Source organism: Rhea pennata, chromosome 10 (assembly GCF_028389875.1).
Source record: "Rhea pennata isolate bPtePen1 chromosome 10, bPtePen1.pri, whole genome shotgun sequence".
NCBI classification, from domain to species: Eukaryota; Metazoa; Chordata; class Aves; order Rheiformes; family Rheidae; genus Rhea; species Rhea pennata.
Genome location: NC_084672.1, coordinates 11809821 through 11823306, shown reverse-complemented (window position 1 = coordinate 11823306; position 13486 = coordinate 11809821). Strand labels below are relative to the sequence as shown.

At 34.0% G+C, this 13486-nt stretch overlaps 1 protein-coding gene across 3 annotated transcripts in view; it reads left to right on the top strand.

Moving 5' to 3' along the window:
* TRPM7 (transient receptor potential cation channel subfamily M member 7) overlaps window positions 1–13486 on the top strand; it is a 60106-nt gene that overhangs the window by 25575 nt on the left and 21045 nt on the right. For all 3 annotated transcript variants that reach the window (XM_062584018.1, XM_062584017.1, XM_062584019.1), the window contains exons 3-15: window positions 1021–1059; window positions 1542–1740; window positions 3400–3613; window positions 4138–4262; window positions 4913–5084; window positions 6894–7068; window positions 8242–8365; window positions 9052–9124; window positions 9385–9485; window positions 10354–10488; window positions 11839–11892; window positions 12528–12668; window positions 13269–13403. In XM_062584018.1, coding sequence (XP_062440002.1) covers window positions 1021–1059; window positions 1542–1740; window positions 3400–3613; window positions 4138–4262; window positions 4913–5084; window positions 6894–7068; window positions 8242–8365; window positions 9052–9124; window positions 9385–9485; window positions 10354–10488; window positions 11839–11892; window positions 12528–12668; window positions 13269–13403 — 1687 coding nt within the window. The remainder of the gene's footprint in view (window positions 1–1020; window positions 1060–1541; window positions 1741–3399; window positions 3614–4137; window positions 4263–4912; window positions 5085–6893; window positions 7069–8241; window positions 8366–9051; window positions 9125–9384; window positions 9486–10353; window positions 10489–11838; window positions 11893–12527; window positions 12669–13268; window positions 13404–13486) is intronic.

Here is a 13486-nt window from a genome sequence, read left to right as displayed (position 1 = left end):
CTTTTTTCTTTTAGGAACTTGTTTTCAAGCAGAATAGAAGGAACAAAGTATATGCTTTAGAATTTTTAAGTTATTGTGAATTATTCATCACGTTCTTTAAAACTCTGTGACCTGAGGAAGCTTTTAGAATTTATGGCCATGATTGTAGCACATGGAAAATTTGCGAATGCAAATGAAGTAATTAGGAAGCTGTTAAAATTTCCAGAGCATTTCCCAAGGAACAAAATGATCTCCAACATTTGCCCTTTTAGTTTAACCCGTGTGTAGGATAAAAGGGAGTTTACAACTTTCCCATCAGATTTTTTCCTTCAGTTTCTAAGAATCCCGTATTGTTCCTGAATTACATGCAACTGAATCAAATGTAGATGAAATCCAAAATGTCATATGTAGACAATGTTTCTTTACCTTTTAGTATTGGTATTAGTAATACCAATAGTATTGCTTAGTAAAGCAATACTAAAGTATTGCTTTAGTAATTGCCAGAGAAGATTTTAAGCTATAGTTTAATATTAGAAACCTAAACGATTAATAGTAGAATAAAATTGCTGAAGAGGATGAAATTAAGAAATTGTTTTGACATCTTTTTTTTTCCACATGCAATTTAGCAGTGATCAAATAACAACCTTCCCACACATGCAGTTCAACTTGGAGATTTATATTAGGAGTATCAGTTTGTAGAAGAGATGCAACAGTGTATAGCTAAATTGAGTAAAAGAAAATGCCAACCTGTAGATAGCTTAGCAGGAATGGAAATATTACAGTTTGAGAGTACTGCAGTTAACTGAGTCTAAAACATTCTTGGGCTTCAAGTATTGATGATTCAAAGCCCAAAAAACAATATAAAGCCACAAGACTGAAGCTTTCATCTGTTTATGCATTCAGTATGTTTTCCAGTTACTGTAGATCTTTTTGTTCAATAATTTTTGTTCAAGTACGTAAGAAGTGGTGTGAATTTTTTTTTTCCTCCTGTTAACATTTGAACTGGAATTAACTCATATATTTAAATGGTATTTCTTATAGATGCCTTCCAGGATGTCAAATTTGTCAGCAGCTTGTCAGGTAAGAGTTCTTTTAGTTCTTTTTCATTATTTTTCAATGTTTTTCCATTAAATACAAGTTTTCATAATGGGGTTCTAAAAAGTTTTGATCAGGATTGCAAATAACTTAGTAAAAGGTTAGAAGATTGAAAAAAATTGTCTGCAATACATAAATTACTTATTTGTAAATATCACATAAAGTACTTGGCCTCAAAGAATTGATTGTGATTTTCTGTGTGCTTACAACTCAGAGCATATTCTGGCCTCTAACTTGCTGTGTCAGTAAGCTTGAATATTTTGCATAATTATGTGCTTTACTATTTATCCTTGTTTTAAATACTTATGGCAACAAGACTTCTTCTAGAGAGGAGTTTTATAAGATACTTAGAAACTTTGCTTTCATGTGTAAATCTAACCTATCTCTGTTACAGGTAAAATAAGTTCTCTCTTGTCTTCTAATGATAGTATTCACTAAAGTATTCTAAATGATATACTTTGGTGCAGGTGCTGTTGTGGCCGCTTGGTCAGACAACATGCCTGTTTTACTGCAAGTCTTGCTATGAAATACTCCGATGTGAAGCTGGGTGAAAACTATAATCAGGAAATAGAAGAATGGTCAGTGGAAAAACATACAGAACAGACTCCTACTGATGCTTATGGTGTTGTCAACTTTCAAGGTGGCTCTCATTCTTATAGGGCGAAGGCATGTATGATGTTTACTTTTTTTCTTCTCTGAACATGTTGATACTGATGGTGGATGCTTTCATGTAATGAAAATGACTGGAGCAGTATTGTGATACAGTAGTGTCTTCTGTTAGTCTAGTAATTTTATTGTGATTTGAATTCTTTCTAATTTTCTGTTCATTTTTTACAAGAAGTTGCTCAAACTTACAAGAGAATTGACTTCATGTACAGGCTTTGCTGTAGATTACAAATTGTGATAAGAATTCATTCTTTAATCATTTCAGCAAAACATTGCATCAAGAATTCAGTCTCGTATCATTTCAGATTTACTTAGAATACAACTTACTCATCTGTGGTGCTTGCTATTGCTATTACATTTTTGTAACCTGTTAAATAAAATCTGTTTATATTCATAGATTTTCAAACTTGGAAAAATCATTTAAAATTATGGGCAGGTGGGGAAGATTTACTAGATTTATTCAAAAATCTAATCAGACTGATTAGATTGAGAGGGGCTGTTCACACGTGTGCTCTTGCTCTCATGTGCACTCGCTTTCTTTCCCTGTTGTTGTTAGGAACAAGCATGCTGATATACTGAAATTTTAGAAAACTAGACTTAATTCATAGATGCCTGCTTAAAGGAAAGGCCAGAAACCTAAAGTTTCTGACATTTTTTCCCCACCATTTTGTGGAAGACTTGGTAGAAATTATTTAACGCTCATGCAAATTTAAGCCAGGAAGTTTGGATAGTTTAACTCCTATAACCAAGCTGAAGTGCTTGGAAGAAGGAGCTGCATTCTTTATGCTGCCGACAGAGCCTCCCAAGGAACATCTAGATCATCCCCATGGAGAGAAGGGTGCCTAGCAGAATTCTTTCACATTGGTGATAGCAGTGTATGTGTTCACTCATACATTTATTATACCTTAAAATTGCTGAGAATCCATTTCCAGAAGTATAGAAATAGCAAGTTGCCTGCACTTGCTTCTGCTGAGCACCAGTAGGGTTGCTAAAACTGCTTTATTGAGACAGCGATGTTTTCAGTTGGAACTTGATCAAGGTAGGGCTTGCTTTCTGCATAATCCCCCCTCCTGTTTTTAACAGTTCATATCAAATATGTAGAGGTATTCTTAGCTGATGAACTACTTCATCTTGAGCTGTTAAACATAGCAAGTTTTAAAAAATGCTGCTAGATTTAAAGTTTTGTATTAAAGAATGCAGCTTTTCTTCCCACAAAGAATAAGGAAGGAAAAGCAAGTAGCTTTGTCTTTCCATAAGACTTTTCACATGAGGCATGCAAGTTTCCCTAGTAGATGGATGAAATTCAGAAATACTTTTAAAATTTATGCCAACTTAGAAATGATCTAATATTTGCCAAAAATCTCATTTTTGTAGGGCACTGTGTCAGCAGAATGGACTAACATCATATTTCTGTAGCCTTTTCTTCTTTCCAAACCTTACTTTCAAAACTATTAACTGTTTTGGCCTTAATATGGAGGACATAATGTAAACATGTCCGTTTATTGCATCTGCCATGTTTCATGGAAATAAGTCTTCTGTAGCCAGAGTTAGGAAAATATTTCTTGAAATTATGTTCTGGTTGTTGTTTTTTTTCTTCGTTAATTGTGTGATTGTTTCTTCTAAGAAGCTTTTAACTCAACTTTTTTCTTTTATCTTCAGTATGTGCGGTTGTCATATGACACTAAGCCTGAAGCTATTCTGCAACTTATGCTTAAAGAATGGCAGATGGAGTTGCCGAAGCTTGTTATATCTGTACATGGAGGCATGCAGAAATTTGAACTTCACCCACGCATCAAGCAGTTGCTTGGCAAAGGTCTTATTAAAGCTGCAGTAACAACAGGAGCCTGGATTATAACTGGAGGAGTTAACACAGGTAGAAAATAATAAATAAATAAATGAATATGCGCAGTTAAGTGGATTATAACTTAAAAAGCCAAAAGATTTAATGGAGGCCTAGCTGTATCTTAAAACTAAGTGTTTTTCAATTTTTATTTTGGTCAAGTGAACTTAAAATATTTTATCATACACTTTGAACATATGTGGCTGGAAATAGGCTGCTGTATTGTCCCTCAAGGACAAACAACACGATGATTTCCAAACTGCAGGAGGAAAATCTTCCCTTTCTTATTGCTTTATTTGTGATTAAAACAAGTACAATAAAGTACCGGAAGCTGTCTCTCTGGGCTAATACTTATTTTATTGCATTATTAATATGTGGTACTTTGTCTTCAAGTAATAGGTGTTGTGCATTGTATGGGTGATTTTTCTTTGGCATTCTGTGAAAAGAGTTCTCAGTTCCTTAACAGGCCAAATTAATAAAATATATGTATTTCTTAAAGTTATTCTTTAGTAAGATTTTGTATTCAATATACTGAAATTGTTTTTGTGCACAAACAGGTGTTGCAAAACATGTTGGTGATGCTCTAAGAGAACATGCTTCCAGATCATCTCGAAAGATTTGCACTATTGGGATTGCTCCGTGGGGAGTAATTGAAAACAGAAATGACCTTGTTGGAAGAGATGTAAGGATAAACTTATCTAATTGAAATAATTATCTACATGACTTATTTTTTATTAAATCTGCTCAAGCATGTTTTTTCACTGCCTTTGCAATGCTGGAATATTTGCTTTACAATTAAGGTACACTGACATCTGCGACTTAGGCAAGATAATTGGGGTAAACAAGTTGCAAAATGCAAATGCACTGGGGGAGCAGCTTGTTCTCAAGTTTTTTTTTTTGTTTGTTTGTTTGTTTTTGTTTTTTTTTCTCATCTCTCACCATTGGCATTGGTGAATCAAAAGCAAAAATGCTGAAGTATTATTTGATTTTGCACTTGCAAAGGATAATAAATTAAAAAGTTTTTGTATGGAATCTTCCAGGCTGATGTTTGCCAGAGCAGTCACAATTTTTTCTTGTAGACAAACATCTTTTCAAGGGACCTTTTCTCTATTATCCTTCAGAACCAAATTCTTTTGTGATACAGTTACCTGTTTTGTAGCACAAAGTTATATAGCTAGCTACGGCTGTTGGTATGTCCTACCCAAGGCATGCTTACATGTGTTAGTGCTTATTGTTTTCTCTGTGATTGTTATGTCTAGACAAATAGTTAAGTTTCACAGAGACTAATTTGAATCTTTTAAGTAAAACATATTGTTGTGTGCTTATGCTTAGGTGGTTGCTCCATATCAAACCTTGTTAAACCCATTAAGTAAATTAAATGTCCTAAATAATCTCCATTCCCATTTCATTCTGGTGGATGATGGAACAGTTGGCAAGTATGGAGCAGAAGTTAAATTACGGAGAGAACTGGAAAAAACTATTAATTTGCAACGGATCCATGCAAGTAAGTAATCATGATGACCAGTGACTGAGTGTTACTCTACTTTACTGAACAAGATATTTATATCAAACGTAGAAATGAGGAAAATATGAAAAACCTCTAGTTTTTGTATGTTTCAACCTTACTTCTGGTAAACAACCAATTTGCACATCATTTCAGCTGTTGCTTTGGATCCTAGGACTTGCTGAAAGACTTAGGATTTCTCTGACACTAGAGAAGAAAGTTCCTCATTTGAACAAAGCTGTCAATTTTGCTTTGATAAAGCAAATGTACATCACTTGAGTTATCATTAGGCCTTACCAATCTGATTAACGTTTTTGATAGTAATCACTTGCAGTTCCAGAGCAGTTGAATTCGTAAAAACATCTTCATCTATGTTTGCTAAGGAAGCAGTGACTTTATGTAGTGCTTTCCAAACTATGGTGCTGTATGTGTGTGTGTGTGTGTGTGTGTAATGTGTGGGGGTTTTTTTAATTATCCTAAGAATTCTTCCATGATATTCTGTCGATAGCACGGGTTTCCATGTACCTGTGCTCAGGTTATGTACATTTTCTCTTCTTTGGAAATTACTAGTGGGCAGGAGGGGAAAGATAGTTATCTTAAGAAAAATTCTCATTTTTCTGCAGTAGCTTGGGACTATTCCTGTGAGGAATATGTCTTCTGTTTTGTAGACTGTGTGTTCTATTGTATTTATCTGACTGCTTTGCAGTGCGTTTTTTTCCCCCAAACAGTGCTTGAAACTGTGCATTAACAATAGTTAAAATGTATGCTGAGCAACATTTTAACTTTCATCCAGTAGAATGGGCATGCCTGTTTTGCTAAAAATGTAAAATGAATCCTAGCATTGCATATGCACCTACTACATTGTTTCTGTTCACTGTTTTTAGTTGGCAAAAGTGTATGCAGTTATTGCAAACATGCACAAATAGGTCAGTATTTTACTTTATCATCAGTTCTGCAACACATCCAGGTTGCATTTTATCCAGTGAAGAATTCTTGATTTCAAGCATTTCTTACACCTTTGTTTGTGACTTGTTTTCAAGAAGTACTAAGTTTTTTTTTTTTTTTTTTTTTTGATGATATGAATTTGTTGTAGTTTGTTTAAAAAGAAAAATGTTAAACTCATTATGTTACCTATTTTTGTATTTTGGAATAAATGCTTTTAAAATAAGTTGTCTGGAGTAAAATATCTTGTTTGGGGATCCACTCTGTTTCACCACTTGATTTTGCTTTCTATTTAACTTACCTTTGTCAAACAACGGTGAGAGAACTGTCAACCCCAAAACTATATATCTTGAAAAAAATCTGACATTTCAAGGTGAGCTAGAGACCATGTACCTGGAATAGAATGGTGTGAGTGGAAGGCAGGAGCTGAAAAAGCAGTCAGTGTGAATGATTTGAAAAATAATTGTGCTATAGCTGTGGCTGGTAGAAGTATATCTAATCTCTTTATGAAAAAAAAGAGTATGGAAATAATAGTGCTTGACTATATCTAGAACTCTCAAACAAGAAAAGTAGGTATTTTGAAATATAATGTAGTTTTGCATTTTAGATATGTGAAATGTCTACCCTTGTTATTGCATTTATGTAGATAAAATGACAAATAATGTTTGTTTGTTATGTATTGACCTACAAATGTTAACCATATTTATTAGTATACGCCTCTTCTGCAACTTTGACACTAAAAACTTCTTTTGCTAGACCTAGTAAAATACTTCATGTTTTATGCTTACATTTTCATTTATATTGACAAAAGCTTTGAAGAAATGATTTGAAAAATAGAGATTTGTTTTTATATTTCTGATTTTATAGGAATTGGCCAAGGTGTGCCTGTGGTAGCACTTGTATTTGAAGGCGGACCGAATGTCATACTCACGGTTTTAGACTTCCTTCAAGAAAGTCCTCCTGTACCAGTGGTAGTATGTGAAGGAACTGGTAGAGCTGCAGACATATTGGCATATGTTCACAAGCAAACGGAGGAGGGAGGGTAAGTCATAATACTTCTAGTCAAACTATCAGTTATATGGATGTCTTCTGAGAGTAGTCCTTTAATGAATTTTTGCAAGAGCTCTTTATCTTTGGAAAAACAAAAGCTAAAAGGAGAGTGTAGTCTTGCATGTGATACAATTTTCCAGACTGGCTGCGAATAATCACTTTGGCTAAAGATTGAGATTTCTTTCTAGTTCTGGGTTCTTCCCACGTAGTATCTATAGAATTTGGTGCAACTGGTATGATGTGCTTGCTTTAGAAAGCATAGTAAACGAGAGGAAAAGTAGATACACCTATATCCTAAATAAGGGGAAACATCCCACATGTGACTTCACTAAGGTACAGTAATTATGCTATACTGTTGTAACTAGAGCACCCAATTTTCAGTTTAAATACTCGGTCTGTCTGACTCCAGATTTAAACAAAACAGCAGTAACCTGCTAAGTGACTAACATGACTGTTTAAATATGCACAATACACTGTTTTGCTTAACAGAAGTCAGAGCTGACCAGACCATCTGTGAGAATAATGTATACTGAAAACATTACCAAATTGATTGAATGAAAATACTTGTATGCAGTTAGCTATTGCATAGTAGTAGCTTGCCTGAAAAGGGAACAGGAAAAGTATTTATATTGTTTTTTCTGAATAGTGTTAAAATTTAACTGAAAATTAAGTTTCTGTGCAGAAAAGTTCTCTGTTCATAATTTCAAAACCAAAATGTGATTTGCTTGTGGTCTGCAGTCCTTAGTGGCTTCTAGTTGCCAGATTTGCTTGAATTATTAAACGTACTGGATACTAACTGCATGCACTGCCTCAGAACAATGAGGAGGAGATAAATGTAGTGCTGAACCAGTTTTCTCCGTTGAGAGCGAGATCAGATGCAGCTCTTACTCACAGAGAGTACTTACCTAAGAATATCTCGGAACTGAATTTGGGAAGGAAGGGGGGAGAGGTTGAGTTACTTTTAGGTGAGAATGGCAGTAGTAGAAAGGCTTAGATTAAGCAACCTATCCTCTTTATAATAGTTACCCAGGCTTTTGATCCTGAAACAATTACAAGCTTATAAATGGCAGAGCTTTGAATGGACATGTTCAGACTAATAAAATGTGTGGCCATTCTTGCTGTTCATGTATAACAATTTGTGTTTCTCTGTTTGTTACAATATCAGAAATGTTCCTGAGGGTGCAGAGCCTGAAATCATTTCAACCATCAAAAAGACGTTTAATTTTGGTCAAAGTGAAGCAGTTCACCTGTTTCAGACATTGCTGGAATGCATGAAAAAAAAAGAACTTGTAAGTAGATATCACTGTAGAAAATATTTATGTAAGGTACATGCATTTGTGTATCTGAAATGAAATCCTATCTGAAAACATTTTCTATGATCACATCCTTAAATTTTTTCTGGCCATGACATACCTTTCCAAGCACAGAAGATAGTCAGATCCAGGGTTTTTTTTTATATTCTCTCTCATGGCCAAGAGAGACTTCATTCATTCTCGTGATTACTTCTGGTAATTGGAGTTGTTTCCAATCCTTTTTTTTTTTTTTTTTTTTTTTTTTCCTTTTCCCAACTCCAACTGATAGGGTTCTGTTTTGTTTATAGTTCTGTATGTGTATTTATTTTGTTTGTGGGTTATTTTGCTTGCTTTCTTGTTTTATTACCTTTCGGTTTTCTTCTTACCTTTCCTTTGTCTTCTAGTTATTAGTGTCTTATTTTTAAGCTATATTTTTAATTTAGCTATTAGTGACGATCATTGAATGCTTAAAGTAAAAACGTTTAAGAGAGCCTGAACTATTATATAAAATTTACACACGCACACATACACACAGAGACAAATTTAAGGTTTAAAATACATTGAAGATAAGCAGATTTTTTCAGTGTTATTTTAATTCCTGAGATAAAAGACTGGGGCTAATCAGCTTTGTTCAATAAAATAGGAAGATGCATTTAAAAATAAATGTATTTTGTTTTGAACAGATTACTGTTTTTCATATTGGGTCAGATGAACATCAAGACATTGATGTTGCGATACTTACAGCATTGCTAAAAGGTGAGACTTTAAATTTAGAATCCTCAACTATTGTAGTTCAGTGATTATATGCTGTAATATTTATAAGATATAATCTGTAGGAGTCCTTATTTTTAAAGCAAATAATTACTACTATCTTTTCTCATTTCACAGTGTCATAATCTATGTCATAACAACAAAATTATACTGTATTAACTGATTTACCATTTTAAGAAGTAAGAATGTTTAATGTTTTATATCTTAATTCATTTAAATTTTTTCATTGTGCTTTGTTTCTTAAGGCACAAATGCATCTGCCTTTGACCAGCTTGTCCTTACACTTGCGTGGGATAGAGTTGACATTGCCAAAAATCATGTTTTTGTTTATGGACAGCAATGGCTGGTATGTATGCAGTCTAGATTGAGTAGAATGGCATTTTCTGAGAGGGAAACTCAGCTTTCTGCAAATAATGAGTCTTTTGACTTAGTCTGTAGAATACTGACATATTTATTTTAGGACACTTGCTAGAATTATAATTGTTTTGTTATTGTGTGCTTAAAAATAGTCGAAGAATTTTAGAAATGCACTAAGCATTTTGAATAAATAGAGGAGAAAAGACATTGCAAAAGATGCTGTTTGGATTTTTTTTATTTTACAGTTACAGAATTGTGTAATGTTCTTAAAAAGAAACTAGTAAAATACATATATTAACTTTGGTTGGTAGTACTGCTGTTCCTTTCAGGGAGTGTTTTTTGTAGTTTGTAAATTAGTTTGAAAACCACATTGTGATCTTGCCTTTTCTGCTTTTACTATAACGATAAAATACAATCTTACCGGACTGTTCAGTCAAAAGTACTTACTGGAAGGCTCATTGATAGCAGTGATAGTTTTTAGCATTTGTCTTTGAAATGTGTTAAATGTTTTGTCTTCCTACCTTTCATCCAACGTCAATATACGAGAACAGCTGAACTATGTTAGACGGTAGTCGGTTTAGTCCAGTATACTGCCTCTAAGTATGTCAGTAAGATCTCTGTGGAAAAGTATAAGGTCAGAAAAAAACAGGCAGTGGTAAGTTCTCAGAATATTCTCGCATCATGTAATTGTGTGAAGCTCAGGGGATTTCCTGAAGCCAGGGTGGCGTCTTCGTAGGCATAAAAGGATCTGCCCTCTGTAAAGGAATGAGATCAATTTGTAACCTAAGTATACTTATCTCAGATAGCACATTTTTACTGATTCTCTCCAGCCTCTACCCTGTACTCATTTGTTGTAGGTTGGCTCTCTGGAACAGGCTATGTTAGATGCCCTTGTGATGGATAGAGTTGCATTTGTGAAACTTCTGATTGAAAACGGCGTAAGCATGCACAAATTTCTCACAATTCCCAGGCTGGAAGAACTTTATAATACAGTAAGTGAATGACTGCTTTTTAAACAGATTGCTTTTAAGAAAAGCTTTTTATTTGCCCTGTTTGTGTACTGAATCATGTGCACCAGCCTACATGCCATGTGATGGTGATAAGGACGATCTCTCACAGGAGGTTAGAGTTGAGAAGTGCATGCTGTCTGGCTGCTTTGTAGTGCCACAGCTCTTTCTAGCTCTCCAGAGATGGCACCAGAAACAGTTTGTCATCAGGATGTTTGAGTCTGATATTTGGGTCTAGATACTAAAGGGAAAATTGCAGTGCAGTTGTGTAACATGTGAAGCATGGAAACCACGGTGGGGAAGAAAACGAGAGAAAGCCAGGTGACTGAAACTTGCACATAAAAAAACATCCATGGGCAGTATTAATAGGGCTTCATAAGATGGATTCTGTCAATAGCTGCTGATGTTACAATAATAAATAATTGTAAAAATAGCTTATTTTGTAAACCTACATAGTTGGAAACAATTTTTCTATGCAATGTTTATATGAATGCTGATTTAAAAACTTTAAGGCAACTTTTGTATAGCATTAAGTATTTATCAAAAACAAAAAAAATCTGTTGTAAAAACTGAGTAGCATGAGTCGTATATAAATATGTTTTAGGCTTGCGTTAACACTCTCATTATCTGATTATGACAAGAAAAGCTTTGAAATTATTTTTTTAATAAACTTGTATATATGAGACCGCATGATCAGACTATCTTATTTTTTTTTTTCAAAAAAAATGAAGCTTTGGTGTTGCATTTTTTGCATTTGTTGTGCTTTTTTTATCGAGATCTGTATTGGTGCCAGGGTAACCATATGTCTAAAAGTATAACAGTTCCTCCTTTCACAGAAAATTAGTAAAAGAAGAAATAATCATCTTTACCAAAAAGTGGGAATGTTCAGATTACAACTTTTAAAAGTAGGGGAGCTCTTACTGCGAATCCTTCAATTCTCTAAACATGAATATCGGTCTGTGTGTATTTCTGTAACTTAAAATGGTTATTAGTTAAAACTTGCTTGTATGATTTTATAACAAACAATATGCATATTGTTGCGATTTGCATTCTGTTTTTTCCTTTGTGCACAAAGTATAGGTGCGTTAATTTGTCCCAGGTTAAAAGTACCATCAAAATTATAAAATGAAACAATAAGGAAATACTTGTGCTTAATATTATGGTTTGAAATATTTGCTTTTAATAATTACTGCTTGTTTTTAAAAAAAAATATATTTTTTTTTTGAGTCAATATCTGATAATACTGAAGGGCTTTTGTTGTAATCTTCTCATGTTGTCTTTGCACTTCTAATGTCTCATGCCAACATTTTTTCCCCCCTCTTCTATCTTATAAAGAAACAAGGTCCAACTAACCCAACACTCTTTCATCTTGTTCGGGATGTCAAACAGGTATGCCGTAAACATAAAATCTGTCAAACAAGCGGTCTTAGGTTTCAGTGTGGTGGTTGTTGTGTGTGGATGTTTGGTGGATTTGTTTTTTTTTTTTTTTTGTTTGTTTGTTTGTTTGTTCTTTTGAGAGGAGGTATTTTTCTTGTTTGTCAAATTAATCTTGGTTTTATTGATTAGGCTTGACTGAAGCAATAAACTTCTTTCTCTCTGCAGTCATTATGTTATTTCTAAGATATGCAATTGCATACCTAAATGCATGCTTCGTTGCCAGACAGATGCGCACTAAACCTGATAAGTGTTATCGTTTTTTTTCCTCTTGCTTCTGATTGTTTTGATTTTTGAGGAATTGGAAAGCTGATATGCACAGGTGGAGTTGTTTTGGCTGTTAAAACAAAGAAACAAAAAACCCACAGCAGAACAAATGTACATGCTGCTGAGGAAGATCATACAAAAAAGAAACTACAATCTTGTTTACTTTGAAACTACTAAATATTGAGCTGTGTAGATAAGTTTTTATCATGAAAGGCTTAATTTGTTGTTTATTTAGAATTATGATGTAACATGTAGAAACATTCTAAGCAAGATTAAATTAAGATTGTAATTTGTAAAACTAAAAGTACTTTTTGTATTTCTAGGGAAATCTTCCTCCAGGATATAAAATCAACCTGATTGATGTGGGGCTGGTTATTGAATATTTGATGGGAGGAACCTATAGATGCACCTATACAAGAAAACGCTTTAGAGCTATATACAATAGTCTCAGCGGGAACAATCGGGTATGTGGCAGTTGGATAATAAGACAGACTGCTTCATCTGTTCATGATTGAAGAAATAGATACAGATATATGTATATCTATATTTTTAAAAAGATGGGAACCATATTATTCTGTTCTTTTTTCAGTGGTCTGACTCTTTAAAAAACAATAGTAATGCCTATGAAGGTATCTAGGAGCTGTTTTGAGGTTGAGAAGAAACAAAAGAGGGTTAGGCATTTCCTTACTCTTCCATCCAAATTTCTTTTCTCTTGTTCCCCCTTTTTCTACTTGTAGGGGAAGAATGGGTTCTAAACATGCTGATTCTCCAAGACTTGGGATGCAGTTGTCCCAGCTTCTTCACAGTTTTGCTGGTTGCTTTAGTAATGTTTTTTGAATTGTTTTTACTTTGATACTTCTTAAATATTTAACAAAAGCTCTAACTGTTGATGTTATATAAATTCATCACTGTTTCAGTGACAAAGTGTTCAGCTACACACCTGGCTGTAAGTAGTTGATTATGTAATATCTTGTAGATATGTGTTAAAAATGAAACAAAGAAACAAAAACAACAACAAAAAAAGAACGAAAAAAACCCTTGTTGTTGTTCTTGTTATGTTACAGCGATCTGGACGAAATCCTTCAAATAATACTCCTCAGATGTGTAAAAGCCATGAGCCTTTTGGTAACAGGGCAGATAAGAAAGAAAAAATGAGACATAATCACTTCATCAAAACAGCACAGCCATATAAACCAAAGGTACGGATGTGAGAGGGCATGTGGCCATATTTCTTTCTTTTTAAGCTCTTAAGAGGGGAGAACTGGGATGACATCTGATTGCC